This window comes from Conger conger, chromosome 1 (assembly GCF_963514075.1).
Source record: "Conger conger chromosome 1, fConCon1.1, whole genome shotgun sequence".
NCBI classification, from domain to species: Eukaryota; Metazoa; Chordata; class Actinopteri; order Anguilliformes; family Congridae; genus Conger; species Conger conger.
This window is the reverse complement of record NC_083760.1, coordinates 88,055,106-88,070,984: the sequence shown is the minus strand read 5'-3', so window position 1 is coordinate 88,070,984 and position 15,879 is coordinate 88,055,106. Positions and strand designations below refer to the sequence as shown.

General features: G+C 49.4%; 1 protein-coding gene across 1 annotated transcript in view; it reads right to left on the bottom strand.

Moving 5' to 3' along the window:
* Positions 1-10,318: 10,318 nt before the first annotated feature.
* pdss2 (prenyl (decaprenyl) diphosphate synthase, subunit 2) overlaps positions 10,319-15,879 on the bottom strand; it is a 62,769-nt gene continuing 57,208 nt past the window's right edge. Inside the window, exon 8 of the mRNA XM_061257830.1 lies at positions 10,319-10,850. Coding sequence (XP_061113814.1) covers positions 10,695-10,850 — 156 coding nt within the window. The 3' untranslated portion in view covers positions 10,319-10,694. The remainder of the gene's footprint in view (positions 10,851-15,879) is intronic.

Here is a 15,879-nt window from a genome sequence, read left to right as displayed (position 1 = left end):
CACACAGCTGGAGTGGGGTTTAGGCCCGGCTCAGAGCACACAGCTGGTGAGTTGGTGATGAACCCCTGGGATGGGGTCAGGTCCAGCTCAGGTCCAGCTCATCCTCAGACACCCCCGGGGGTGGAGAGAAGCGGAACCTCTGCAGGAGGAAGGTGAAGATGAGGAAGAGCTCCATCCTGGCTCGGCTACAGGGGCGGTGGCTAAGGTGCTCGACTGGGACCTGGACGTTTGGCGGTCCAAGCCCCGGTGTAGCCACAATAAGATCAGTGCAGCTGTCGGGGGCCTTTAACCCCTGCATTTCCCCAGGAGGGGCTGGCTCCCGCTTAGTCTGATCGACACCAAGTCCTCTCGGGATGAGAGTGCCAGGCTGGGTGACTGCAGTGCGGTGTCCGCACCCCGCGCGTGCGGGTGCTTGGCCATGAGGAGCAGGCCCCATCTCAGGGAGGTCGCGGGGGTGTCTGTCCCCGCCGCAAACAGGTCGCTGACCGTGTAGTGCAGGTTGTCGCTGTGGGAGTAGGAACCAGGCTGGCCGGACTCCTGAGAGGGACCGGGGAAGCAGACGACCGCGAACGAGGCCGTGAACATCAAAAATTAATAAGGCGTCAGTCGGACAAACTATTTCCGAGAGATGTTAACGATGTGTTGGTGGTTGAAGCGCCGGTGTAGCCTCGACTAGATGCACTGCTTTTTCAACTGCCATGGAATGAAATCATCGTGAAATAATATTTTTAGCCAGCAGAAAACTTTGTAGCTAGTCATGCGATCTGAATTTGTGTATTTACGTCCATATTAGGTGATCTGTGTAGAAATGACCTTTTTTTTTATACATAGCCCCCCCCCCCACATTTTAGATAACTGTGGCTTTTTGGCTGTCTCTGGTTAGTCACTGTATTTGGTACGTACCTTTTTTTTTTTTTTTTTTAAGAGGTCAGAGTGTCTGCACAGTGAATCTGCCGTAACGTTCTGACGGCTTGTGGTTAAGGACGAAGCAGAGGGTAGTTCAGCTGAGTCCGGTTCGATCCGGTTAGTCCCTCTCCACACCTCCACAAATCCCCGGAGGTCCTGGGGGTCGAGCGTGTCCTTCAGTCCCTGCGCCAGGCCCTTAATCTCCTCAACGTTGCGCCTGATGTTCCTCACGATCCGGGTCCGGTTCACCAGCCACCCGCCACAACACCAGCGTTGCCAGGGGAACATGTTGTACACCTGCCGTAACCAGCCCGAAAACCCAGAACAGCTCAGGATCAGAACCACACACCAACTTTTAGGGCAGACTTTTTGCTGAGCATTAGCTAAACAGCACCGGTACCCGTATTTCAGTCGAGCCGAAAAAGCCGGGCGTTATCGTCGGACCTGTCGCCCGTCTTTACGAAGGCGGGGTCGGCGTGGTCAATGCGGCTGCCGTACGTGACGGCGCAGATGATGTTGGAGACGGAGTAATTCACCGGCTGAGTGGTGTCGAAAGGCTCGCCTAAAAAGAGCCAAAAAAGAATAAACAAAAAACATTCAAGTTTGGCAGCGCTTTATTTTACAGACCATTGATTACATAGTACTTACTGGGTTAGCACACAGCTACGTCAGTAATTATTAGGTAATTATTAGATTTCAGTGGTAAGTACTATGAAACAAAGTCAGTACCTTACGTCAGTACTGTGCAAGTACGTTTTACAGCCCATTTAATAGTATGTTTACACACACAGTACTCTGAATATCGTGATACTCATGCAATAAGTACCTGGTATTTACACAATAAGTACGATGTAGTCAATGGGCTGTAGATAGAATGTTACCCCAAAGCTAGCTTCTGTTTAAAGGGTAACAAAAATATTATTAATGAATTAATTATTATGAATTAACTCTCCAACAATGACTGCGTGCAGGTACTGCTTTTCGGACAGTGGAGTCTAAACTTGGTGTCTGGGGCCCACTGCTTCCTGTCACAGCCGATATCCGGATCAGCTGTGTCTTCGGTCGCAGTTTTCCTTCATTTCAAAAACACTGCGGACTTCCCTTTTCCCATTTGTCTCTTCATTTTTTACAACTGGTTTAGTTTCAGAGACCAGGTCCCCCCCCCCCACCCACCCTCACAGTCTGTAAGTGAATCGATTCAAGTGCTAATTCCTTTGAGAGTCATCATTTATCATAGAGCACATTACAGAGAATGAAAACATTAGTTGACCTGATTGATTAAATGCCCCAGGAATGTACATATGGAGCATTAACTCTTCGTACTGTTCATAGCTATTTCTGACATAATGTGGCTTAAGTGGGCAGATCATCCCTCAGTGGACATAAGCGCCAGTTAGCAGCTTGTTACAGTTCAGAGGTTGCAATAATGGTTGGATGAAAACCATTATTGCTGCCAACTGAAGTTAAACCTTTTACTGACTTAAGTGCTTACACCCTGGCCACCTTTACCATGTACAGGTAATGTACGTTCATCGTCATTTATTATAATGTACATTTGTGACTTGTCTTAAGCAATTTTAATGAGACTTAAGATCTTATTTTCTTTCTCACAAGAAGAAAATATTTTGCTTATTTTAACTTAATGGTTGCTTGACTTTTCTTATTCCATTGGCAAATCTTGAGAGGAGTCTTACGTCAGTGGCAATATATACTTTATAAGTAAAAGGAATGAGATTTTAAGTCAAATATAAGACTACAATGCTAGTTATGTTTTGTCTTTCCACACATAACAATGCATAAATGCACACGGCATGTTGCCTGAACGCTGGCCTACTGTTCCCACGCTCACCCGTGAAATTCTCGACGACCTCGATGAGGTGCTGCGCCTCCCCCAGGATCTTCTCCTCGCTCCCCCTCTTGCCCATCCCAAAGTCCCGCAGGGCAGGGAGGGAGAAGTGTCTCAGGGCTCTCCAGGAGTCTCCGTTTGCGAACAGAATTCCTGAGCGGGGGGGGTATAAACTAAGATCTGAACTCCATACATAGCTGGCATTTGGCCGGTGCTCTTATCCAGAGCGTGCTGAACAAACAACAGCAGCAGCCATCGTGGAATCGGTAGGTCTGGTATCGTGTGTGCGAATTAAGGCAAATGTGGAAGACGGGGGAGCAGACGGACGAAGCAGAAACACTTTCGACCGGTGGCAGGAATGTTGCAAATAAACAGTAATAATAATATTATTATGTTATTTAGCTGATGCTTTTATCCAAAGCGACTTACCAATGACGATCCCCCCTTGAGCAATGTGGGGATGAAGGCCTTGGTGAAGGGCCCAACAGCTGTGTGGATCTTATCGTGGCTACACTGGGGTTTGAGCCACTGGCCAACCGGGTCCCAGCCTTTTACCTTAGCCACTAAAAGCTGGTCAAACCACATTAACCTGGGAGTGGGTCTGACCTGGTCAACCAGCTACCAGCTGTTTCAAAACCTAGCTTGAGCTGTATCTTTCAGCAGGGTATAAACCTGGGGCCAAAAGCAATCCACCAGAGACCAACCACTGTTTGTTTTTAGTTTTTTTTATCACTGTGGGAGAAAAAGGCTGGTTGAACTGTGGCTACATCCAGACGGATACATGTTCTTGGACCCCTGTGTTTGCAGTGAACATGGAGGTGGTAAACCCAACAGGTGTATGGGATTGGGCTGGATTGCATACCGTGGCCTTGCACAGCATCTCTGAATGTGGGTGCGACGTCCCGGTTTCTGAACTCTTCAGCGTAGTCAGGGGCGGGGCCAGTTATTCATAAACACAAAACAAGAACACAACATAACTGAAAGTAAAAGGTTCTCATGACCTACAGACCCAAACTGCCAAAACTGCCTTTTATCGTTTTGAACGAACAGCTTTACTGTAGATAGATATATAGAAAGACAGCCAATGAACATTGTGATATGTCACAATATACAGTATGTGTGTGTTGTAACAAGACACAACATACACCGCTGAGCCAAAACATGGCCACCTGCCAAATAATTTGTTGATCCTTTGTTCTGCGTGCCGCCAAAACAGCTCTGACCCGTCAGGGCATGGACTCTACGAGACCTCTGAAGGTGCCCTGCGGTATCTGGCACCAAGCCGTTAGCAGCAGATCAAGTCCTGTACGTCGCGAGGTGGCGCCGCCGTGGATCAGACTTGTTGTTCCAGCACATCCCACGGACGCCACGGACGCCACGGACTTTAAGTCTTCGCCGTGTCATGTTCAGTAGGTGGTACATGTCAAATCCACGTCCACATGAGTGTCCGGACCAGACAAGATGGCATTCGTTGCCTGAGTCCGAGGTGGGATTTCAACCCCGGCCTTCTCACTTGTCCAAATTATTTGTTTAACGAACGCGTTACCAGTCAACTAAAGACGAACTCGCCTCTAGCCAAGGGCAACAACGTTCTTTTGAATTTGAGGGTTACGTCATCGGGGAGTGTTGTCGCGATAACCTGCTACCAGCCTTCGCTTTCACTGCACCATCCGTGCTTACTAGCGAACTAGCTGAGCTAACCATGCTACACTGGCATATTGATGAGCCTTGGGCGCCCAACACCGTGTCAACGGTTCATGGTTTGTCCCTCCACGGACCACTGCCGATAGGTACTCACCACTGCTGCCTGGGAGCACCCCATCAGCCAAGCCTTGCCCACCATTTGGCCCTCACAGTCAAAGTGGCTCGGGTCTTTACGCCCACCCATTTCTCCCGCATCCAACACCTGGACTGGGAAAGCGAACTGTTCACCTAATATATCCCAGACCGTGACATGCGCCATTGTTATGAGAAAATTAACGTCTTTTTTTTCTGCTGTCATCTGTGAGTGGTCATAATGCTTTGGCTCATCGGTGTGTATGGCATATGATATATACCAGACAATCATGCAAAAAAAAAACACAACCACAGAATAACACGCATGCAGGAAACTAGGGAGAGCATGCATCATTACATTACATTACATTACATTAATGGCATTTGGCAGACGCTCTTATCCAGAGCGACATACTGTTGATTAGACTAAGCAGGAGACAATCCTCCCCTGGAGCAATGCAGGGTTAAGGGCCTTGCTCAAGGGCCCGACGGCTGTGCGGATCTTATTGTGACTATTCTGGGACCTTGCAGGTCCCAGTCATGTACCTTAACCACTACGCTCAGGCTGCCTCATCATGAGGCCTTCTGCCATTTTAAAAGTTATTGTCATTTATGGTCCTTAGCTGAAGATTATGCTGCTGAAGTCGTACATACTTGTAATTTTACATTACATTTTTGTCATTTGGCAGACGCTTTTAATCCAAAGCGACTTACAAGTGCATAGGTTCTACCATAAGTCAAAGCATCACATCCAGAACTAGCAAAATACACATGAAATGCTGTTCTAAACATAGTCGGAAAGAATAAATATTTTAAGGAGGACAATTCTATAACTGTCATTTGTTTGCAACTTTTACCTAAGGGAGAGTATGCAACAAACTCTGAACAAAATCTGAATCTCAGACAACAGAGCTAGAGAAGGGAAAACGCACACCGGCAGACTGATCCGGAGATATTTACATGCTCACAGAGTGGTTCACTTTTATCACAGGTCAGAGTACCCTTCCGTGCGGCTCTTTTTAAAATGGGTTTAAACCTGCCACATATTTGGGTGTCTCGGTGGCGCAGCCTGTAGAGCACTGACCGCATGCTCATTGCGAGCCGCGACGTCGGCGGTTCGAATCCGACCGTCGATATTTGTCGCATGTCTTCCCCTCTCTCTCGCTCCCATTCTTCCTGTCTCTCTATACTATATACTGTCCAATAAAGCTAAAAAAAGGCCTAAAAAATATCTTAAAAAAAAAAACCTGCCACATATCAATAGCACACCACATCTTTGTCAGTAAGCGATCTAATCCTCTGACACTTTTCTGAAAGCAAGACTCATAATACCAGCTTGTCCATTTACCTGAGCCAAGCAGTTCATTCATTAATCTTCGAGACACCTGTACAATTTCTGCCGCTTTGAAAGAGAAACCTCAATCTGGAATAAAAAAGTTCTGTTTCCCTGACAACCATGCAGTTTCTCAAGCAAAACAGTAACCTAAATCTTAATTAATCTAAAAGACAACTTCATCTCCTAAACATCAAAGAGAATGAGCATTTCATCTTCATGCTACCTATTGTTTGAAAATTTTTAAATTTGTTATATATTCTTTATTATTTAATTATTTTATGAAGGCTAGTTTACACTTTATCATTGTGTACGCTTGGCTGCAAACCAAGGAAAGGTGGCATGTACTACAAATTTTTAGTTTTTAGTATTAATAATGGTCACACTTTACAATGAGGTTCATGAATTGGCATGAACTAATGTTTTAACACAAATTAATGGTGTCCAAATACATTACCAGAGCTGTACAGATGAACCTTTCAGTAGCAGTTAGTTAAAGGTCCAATAGGTAATTTTCCGACTACTAACGGTCAAGAGAGGAATTGCAGCAACAAACACGCTCAAACCACAACACTGTTTATCCCACTCCTTCTCTGTGAAATTATTGTACAGCTATATGATGTTTTGGTACAGAGTGCCGGCCCATAAACTGCACATTTAAAAACCCGAATTTAAGGACTGTAAACACAGGCAGAGAGTGAGTCAACATGTCAGTGAGCCTTTTTCAATGATAGGAAGGGATTTACAATGGTCTTTTAACAATGTTTGAAATCATGCCTATTGTACCTTTAACAAATACATTAGTTCATGCCAATTCACGGACCTTATTGTAGAGTGTGAACACACTAATAAACCCTGTTTCTGCCCTTACCTCACAGAGAGACACATGCAGCTGTTTGAGGTCCAGGTGGAGCAGGTTCCCGAGGAGAGGCAGGGGTTTGGGTCCGGGGGGCTCGTTCCTGGGCCCTGGGGCGGGGGAGAGCAGGTAGAGCAGAAACAGCACCAGCCCCACCCCCACCAGGGTCAGGGGTAAAAGCCCCTCCAACATGCACCCCCCCTCCCCCTTCAGAACCAATCAGCCACAGACAGAGGAGAGCAATAGATGGGGAGAGAGAGGGGAGTGAGAGAAGGGAGAAAACCAGAGGAAGCAGAGGCAGTATTTTCTCTTATTTGTCTAAGAAGGATAGAGAAATACAGTAAAGAGATTAACAATGCTTGTGTGTTCCCCTCTTTTTCAAAGATGGAGGGAAGGAGAGAAAGAGTTCACAGGATCACAACAGCAGAGCTACAACACAGCAGTCTGTCCGTTCATCTGTCTCAACAACAACAATCCTTCTCCTCCCTCAGGAACTTAAGGGTGAGAACAACCCTCTCTGAGGCAACAGGGCGGGACTGAAGCTTACAAATCAAACGATCTTGATGTAACTGAAATGTGACCGGACAGCAGATCAGTGCTGATCAGCATAGCATAAAAATAGGTGTGGGTTGGATTAAGGTAGTTGAATGACGCTTAATTAACCCAATCCCGTGTAAGGATGTAACCCGATGCCGTTAGCTGATATCTGAATCCGTATCCGACGCAAAATGATCTGCATTTGTTTTCAAATTGGGGATTGGGGCGAAGTGGTTTGATTAGGAGTGCCTAAAAGAACACAGGCTTTCTGTTTTTAATGGTTTGCGATTAAAAAATATATATATACACTTTGAATCTGACTAGCCCCGGTCAGATACAAGCCTGCACATAATGTTATGTGACGTTACCAGCTACAGGTAGCTAACGTTAGGTAGTTTTTATAGACTACAGGCTGCCCCCGTTTATTTGGAGACTGCGTTTCGATACTTTCAGTGTTTTTATAGCACCTTCAAGTCCACATAGTGAGGGAAATGAAATGTGATTTTACACAATATGGCACCTTTAATTTCCTCCAATCAAAAATACCAATAGCAAATTTGACCATGTTCCAAAATATCTAGTATCTTCCGCAAGTATCTAGTGCAGCGCTACTAAACTCCACGTCCCGTGGGCCGCACTGCATACAGGCCTATATTTGCTTCTACAGTGCGCTACACCACCTGATTTCACTAATTATTTCACCTGCTCAGTTCACATAATAAGAAAATTTTTGAAATCAGGTGGTGTAGCACAAGGCTGAAGCAAATGCCCATAGACACTGCGGCCCGCACGACGTGGAGTTGAGTGGCGCTGATCTAGTGGCTGCAGACGTCTGGTTGCTGGAACATCCACACTGAAAAACATTTAATACTGTGGCGACCTCTGCTGGTAAGAACACGCAACTCTTCCACATGACACATAATGTCAGGTAAGACTGGGTTCCCGTGGTTCCAGAAACAGGCGAATAGAAATACAAACGCAGAGGGGGTTGAGCTTATTTTATATTTTTTGAAATAAACATATTGCCAGCAGGGTTTAGGCAACAACATGTCCTACACATCGTAGAAGGGGTGAAACACTCCTTCAAATCGTTTCTACCTGTAGTCACCCATCGCACCTCTAGGTGGCAGTAAATGTACTTAAAATCATACATTTTATTTTTGCGTAGTGAAATTTCGATTGTGATTAATAATCTGCTAGTCCTTTCTTTTAGCCTTTTCTATTTTTAGCTTTCTATAAATAGCTTGTAAATGTAGGATTTTCGAGCTTTTAATAGTCTTTTGCCTGTTTTATGGGGATTTTACTAATAATCTCCGTCTCCGGGGAGCTGAAGTTTACGCGCCCTGCTCTCTTTCTCTCTTCTGTGAGATGAACTTTACGCGCCCCGCTCTCTTTCTCCCTTCTGTGATCTGAAAGTTACGCACCCCGCTCACTCTCGCTCTCTCCTGCCGTCTCCGGTGAGCTGAAAGTTACGCACTCTTCTCTCTCTCCTGCTGTCTCCGGTGAGCTGAAAGTTACCGCGTCCTGCTCCAGAGATGGCACGGCGGTAAGGGAATCTGTTTGCTGTGCTGGCTGTCTGCGCGGACGGCCCCAGGTGTAATTACAGCGCTCGCTGGGGTAGGGGGGCGCGCCCGTACCCCACATCGCGAATGTAAACTCAGCCTTGGAGTCCACGCTCCGCTCGGGTTGCGCACACGTGCAAAACCGCGGAAATCATCTCCATGAACAAAACAGAGACAGTGTCGGGTGTCCCTGCCACGCGTGATCGGGAGCGGGGGGCTCTGAGTGTCTTTGGGGTGCTGCCCCTGCCCCCTCTGCAACACACGCACGCACAGACACACACACACAGGCATGCACACACACGCACAAACACACGCATGCACGCACATACACTACAGAGGCCCCCTGTGGAACACATCAGGCAAAATTAGCGAACTCTGACCTAAACGACTCTCAACCAAAAAAACTAATCAGCCCATGTTCTCACTTGGAAAATAAGAGTGTAAAAAAATAAAATAAATAAATAAAAAATAAAAACTTCCAAGTTAAGGTATAAAATATATGTCACTTGTAAGAACGAGGCAGTTTATTTGCCTCGGGTAGTAAAGAAGGATTCCATTTTTGCACTGAACAAGAAAAAAAACCTCCCTTCCCACCCACCCCATCCTCATTAGAGCCCCCCCCCCCCATTTCACTTCCCGCCGGAGTGCGCCCATGTCCGCTAAGGGCGCAGATGAATATTTCAGAGACGGCCGGAGGCTGGCCAGAGAGCACTCAGCCCTGAGAGCGGAGTTAGCCGAGTTAGCGGAGTTAGCGTAGCATCCCGCGAACCTCGAGGGAGGGGGAGGCGGGGGTGGCGGAAAACTTTTAGACGACCTCAGGTTTCGGCCTGCAGCACGCTGCTCCTGTACCCCTTCTGGCCCTTCCCAGCCCCCCCCACCACGCACCCCTCCGACCTCCACCCGGTCAGGGAGGGGAGAATCCAGGGGAGCGGCGTTAAAGGCCCTCAGGTTTGGGCCGCGCGCCCCCGCCCCCACCCGGGCCCGGAGGTGTCGGGAGTCCTGGGCTCCGGGCGGCCCTTCACGCCCCGGGTCCGGGCGCTGGCGCTGGGGAAACCACAGACCCCCCGCCCCCCGCCGCCCCTCCCTGGCGCCAGGGTGCCGCGGGATCGATACCGCCACGCTTCCTGTCCATTTGCTGAGGTCACGGGAGAGGCTCATTAATTATTTCTGCCCCCGCGCGTCTTCAGTGTGCTTCTGGCACGGGGCTCCGCAGCGCGGTGACCTTTTATCTCCCCCCCCCTGCCCCCCCCCTGCCCTGACACCCCCGCCGGGCCCATCACAGGGGCTGGTTCTGCTGCAGCGTGGAGAGTGAAGGCATTTTATAGAGTACATTTAATGTTAAAAAACACTGAACACTCCCCATCCCAAAGGAGACGTATTCTACTCCCTGCTCACCATTCTGGACAAAAAGGAAATGGGATAATTATTACCACTGTAGACAGGAAACACACACATAGAAACAGACACACACACACAGGCACGCACACACACACACACGCATATATATATAGAATACTTTCTTTATTGGTTTTTCAATAAAAAGTCGTCCCAGACTTTGGCGAATGAGGCAGGGCGGTTAGGCCCTCAGGTGTCAGTCAAAGGGCTTCTGGACCAAAGGCTCTCAGTGATTGGTTGATCACACCAGTACTGATTAGTGGGCGGGGTTCATCACAGCTCCCTATGACAGCTCAAGTCACATTCTAGCCCAGACCTGATTGGGCCAGAACCTTCAGATTATCAGGTCAGCGTCCTTCCGCGATTGGGCCATATCAGGCACTGGGGGCAGGGTCAGGAGTCAGTGAGGCGAGTGAGTAGAGTTTTTGGAGAGGATGAGCGCCACCCCCCGACCCCCGCCCCGCCGTCGCCCCCGGTAACGGGTCAGAACTTGGTGACGGCGGCGGCCATGTTCTCTAAAGCGGACCGGGCCTCCGACGGCGGGAAGCAGCGGACGGCCTCCAGGGCTCGGTTTCCGTGGTAACCGCAGAGATCCATCGCCGAGCTCACGCCCGTCCCCGCCGTGATCGTCCCGCGGAGCTGCGGAAAGAACAAACGGCGACGTCAGAGACAGCACGCCACGTTAACCTGACCCCCCTGCCGGGCCTAGCGCTTCCTGACTCTCAAAGCTAGCGTAGCCGCCAGGCCTAGCGCTTCCTGACTCTCAAAGCTAGCGTAGCCGCCAGGCCTAGCGCTTCCTGACTCAAAGCTAGTGTAGCCGCCAGGCCTAGCGCTTCCTGACTCAAAGCTAGTGTAGCCGCCAGGCCTAGCGCTTCCTGACTCTCAAAGCTAGCGTAGCCACCAGGCCTAGCGCTTCCTGACTCTCAAAGCTAGCGTAGCCGCCAGGCCTAGCGCTTCCTGACTCTCAAAGCTAGCGTAGCCACCAGGCCAAGCGCTTCCTGACTCTCAAAGCTAGCGTAGCCGCCAGGCCTAGCGCTTCCTGACTCTCAAAGCTAGCGTAGCCGTCTAGCCTAGCGCTTCCTGACTCTCAAAGCTAGCGTAGCCGTCTAGCCTAGCACTTCCTGACTCTCAAAGCTAGCGTAGCCACCTGGCTTAGCGCCTCCTGACTCTCAAAGCTAGCGTAGCGTGGTGTTAGCTACTGCTGCCCTCCACTCCACTGTAATGAAATCTGGCTTCATGAGGTTATTAGCACGCAGTGCCAAATCGGTGTAAGAACGCGCCAGCGAGAGACTTTATTCTCTCCAGCTCCAGAGCCGGGACATCTGTTCACCCCGCTAACGGCTAGCCAGCGACGCGCGGAACAGCGCAACAGGTGCACGTTTCACACCCGCACTGTTTCACACCCCCTGCGGTGCCTGTGAACTCAGCGCACATCTACATAGACACAGGGCCTCTCTCCCGAAATAAAGAGAGAGAGAGAGAGAGAGAGAGAGAGAGAGAGAGAGAGAGAGAGAGAGAGAGAGAGAGAGAGAGAGGAGGGGAGAGGGGGAGAGGGAGATGTATCGACACCGAAGTCCAATGACTGTTAACATCTGCAGTCAATCATTTTGTATTGTATATCATACAGCATATATACATACAGAAATATGTGTGTATTGTGGATGTTCAGAGAGAAGATTCCACAGGAAACGCTCATAAACCTTTGAAAATCTTGAGCAAAATGTCCGGCATTAATTCAGCTCTATCAGAGTACATACGAGGCCACGAGAGACCTTACGTACTCTCTAAGAGTTGATTTAACACTGAACATTTTACTGTGCCGATGAACGATGGGGGCCAGGGAAGTGGTGCCAGTAATATCCCAGAATTCCCCTCTCCTGGAGGGCACATAAATATTCAGGAAAAACGTCTCAGTTGCTGAACATGCACCGAGTGAGCACGAGCCAAGCTGGATGAAAGTCAGCAGGAAAAATGAGATTTAAACCAGACTGGTGACGTCGTTCTGCGCCCCCGACACCCCCAGATCTGATCAGGTCCCGGCCTTGGCAGACGTGCTTCTGGACAGCAGCACTGCAGCACAATTTAATCTAACGCCTCAGGTCTCTGATGAGGCACATAACATGCCAATGTTTTCTCTGCTCTCCACAAATATGAACACACAGACACACACACACACGCAAAAACACAAGCAAATACACATACTTATTCATACAACACACCTCCCAACACTCACGTGCACACACACTTGTATACACACATTTCCACACTACACTGCACACACACGCACACACACACACACACACACACACACACACACACACACACACACACCTTTTCCCTGCCTGGTAAAGACCTCCTTCACTCAGGACAGTTTTAGCTGAAGGCAGTTTGCCTAATGCATTCTGGGAGAAGTGAAAAGCCCCCTGGTGCTGGTCGCTGAGTGTGACCGCCTCCCCCTGATGAGGGAACAGCTCCTTTAGGGGGGGTTACAGTCAGGGGGGGGGGGGGGGAGGGTGTGGAAGCACTCCGTTTCTCCTTCGTCTCGTTTCACTTACTTTTCATCCACACTTTTTTTTGTCTTCCTTTGTAAAAAAAATTTTTTTGTGTATTATTATTGTTTAAAAAAAAAAAAATTTGTGTTTTTTTTACATGAATCAAAAGGCTTGTGAGAAACGGTCCCCCTGGCCCCAACCCCCTAAAAGCAGGGCAGATACGAGCTCTGTGCAGTGAAAATAACATTGAAGAAATCTACAAATGCCTCCCCAAAAGACGCTAACATGGCAGATAAGAACTCTGTGCACTATAAATAGCACTATTCAGCAGCAGGGCACTCTTTCTCCGCGCAGCACACGGAGCTGAAGCTATTTATCTGGAGGGCCGGGGCGTGAAATCCCGCCTGAACCGGCCCAGGGTGGGAGGAGCCCTTCTGCTGGAGACCAGCGCTAACACACCTGGCTCAACACGGCCCCTGATTTTGGTGTTTAATCACAGCCACGGTGAGCCCAAGCAGGCTTAGGGAGACCAGCCTGGACCCCCAGCAGCCCTTACTGTAACCAGCCTGGACCCCCAGCAGCCCTTACTGTAACCAGGCTGGACCCCCAGCAGCCCTTACTGTAACCAGCCTGGACCCCCAGCAGCCCTTACTGTAACCAGCCTGGACCCCCAGCAGCCCTTACTGTAACCAGCCTGGACCCCCAGCAGCCCTTACTGTAACCAGGCTGAGACCCCCAGGCACAGAGACACAGAGGGGTTAATCAGGCTGAGACCCCCAGGTCCAGAGACAGAGGGGTTAATCAGGCTGAGACCCCCAGGTACAGAGACACAGAGGGGTTAATCAGGCTGAGACCCCCAGGTACAAAGACAGAGGGGGGTTAATCAGGCTGAGACCCTCAGGTCCAGAGACACAGAGGGGTTAATCAGGCTGAGACCCCCAGGTACAGAGACACAGAGGGGTTAATCAGGCTGAGACCCCCAGGTACAGAGACACAAAGGGGTTAATCAGGCTGAGACCCTCAGGTACAGAGACACAGAGGGGTTAATCAGGCTGAGACCCTCAGGTCCAGAGACACAGAGGGGTTAAACAGGCTGAGACCCTCAGGTACAGAAACACGGAGGGGTTCATCAGTGTGAGACCCCCAGGTACAAAGAGACAGAGGGGTTAATCAGGCTGAGACCCCCAGGTACAGAGACACAGAGGGGTTAATCAGGCTGAGACCCCCAGGTACAGAGACACAGAGGGGTTAATCAGGCTGAGACCCCCAGGTACAGAGACACAGAGGGGTTAATCAGGCTGAGACCCCCAGGTACAGAGACACAAAGGGGTTAATCAGGCTGAGACCCTCAGGTACAGAGACACAGAGGGGTTAATCAGGCTGAGACCCTCAGGTCCAGAGACACAGAGGGGTTAATCAGGCTGAAACCCCCAGGTACAGAGACACAGAGGGGTTAAACAGGCTGAGACCCCCAGGTACAAAGACAGAGGGGGGTTAATCAGGCTGAGACCCCCAGGTACAGAGACACAGAGGGGTTAATCAGGCTGAGACCCCCAGGTCCAGAGACAGAGGGGTTAATCAGTCTGAGACCCCCAGGTACAAAGACAGAGGGGGGTTAATCAGGCTGAGACCCTCAGGTACAGAGACACAGAGGGGTTAATCTGGCTGAGACCCCCAGGTACAAAGAGACAGAGCGGTTAATCTGGCTGAGACCCCCAGGTACAGAGACACAGAGGGGTTAATCAGGCTGAGACCCCCATGTCCAGAGACACAGAGGCTTTAATCAGGCTGAGACCCCCAGGTACAGAGACACAGAGGGGTTAATCAGGCTGAGACCCTCAGGTCCAGAGACACAGAGGGGTTAATCAGGCTGAGACCCCCATGTCCAGAGACACAGAGGGGCTAATCAGGCTGAGACCCCCAGGTACAGAGACACAGAGGGGTTAAACAGGCTGAGACCCCCAGGTACAGAGACACAGAGGGGTTAAACAGGCTGAGACCCCCAGGTCCAGAGACACAGAGGGGTTAAACAGGCTGAGACCCCCAGGTACAGAGACACAGAGGGGTTAATCAGTCTGAGACCCCCAGGTACAGAGAGACAGAGGGGTTAATCAGGCTGAGACCCCCAGGTACAGAGACACAGAGGGGTTAATCAGGCTGAGACCCCCAGGTCCAGAGACAGAGGGGTTAATCAGGCTGAGACCCTCAGGTCCAGAGACACAGAGGGGTTAAACAGGCTGAGACCCCCAGGTACAAAGACAGAGGGGGGTTAATCAGTCTGAGACCCCCAGGTACAAAGACAGAGGGGGGTTAATCAGGCTGAGACCCTCAGGTCCAGAGACACAGAGGGGTTAAACAGGCTGAGACCCTCAGGTCCAGAGACACAGAGGGGTTCATCAGTGTGAGACCCCCAGGTACAAAGAGACAGAGGGGTTAATCAGGCTGAGACCCCCAGGTACAGAGACACAGAGGGGTTAATCAGGCTGAGGCCCCCAGGTACAGAGACACAGAGGGGTTTCATACACCCCTGCTGTGGCAGCCTTCACACAATGGCTCTGCCCTCACAGAACTGTGTTCATGTGCCATGAAACGGGGCCTATGCATACGACTACGTGCACCTGACAATGTACATGAGCGGTCGTGTCCACACGGTGAAACCAAAACTGATACAGACACTCTTAATGAAAGCTGATGAAAGTTCTGGTCATTATGTTTTGCAGTGTTACTGTATGATATGTTATGTTACTGGATGTTATTCTATGTTATGTTACGTTAATGAATGTTATGTTATGATGTTATGCTGTTACTGTATGTTATTCTATGTTATGTTTACTGTATGTTATGTGATATTATGATGTTATGTTATTGTGTCATGTTACTGTATGTTATGCTATACTACTGTATGTTAAGTTACTGTATGTTACTTTATGTTATGCTATTGTACGTTATGTTACCGTATGTTATGCCACTGTATGCTATGATAAGTTACTGTATGTTACTGTATGCTAAATTATGCATTCCAAAATAGTCTCAGTCAGGTTATTTGGAGGATAGTTCTCTGAGGGTTTCGGGGGGAAGGCTCTTTGAGAGTTTGGGAGGCCTGATAGAGTCCCTGTAGGGCAGGGTGTCTGGAGGATAGTTCTCTGGGGTTTTCGGGAGGTCCAGTAGAGCCCCTT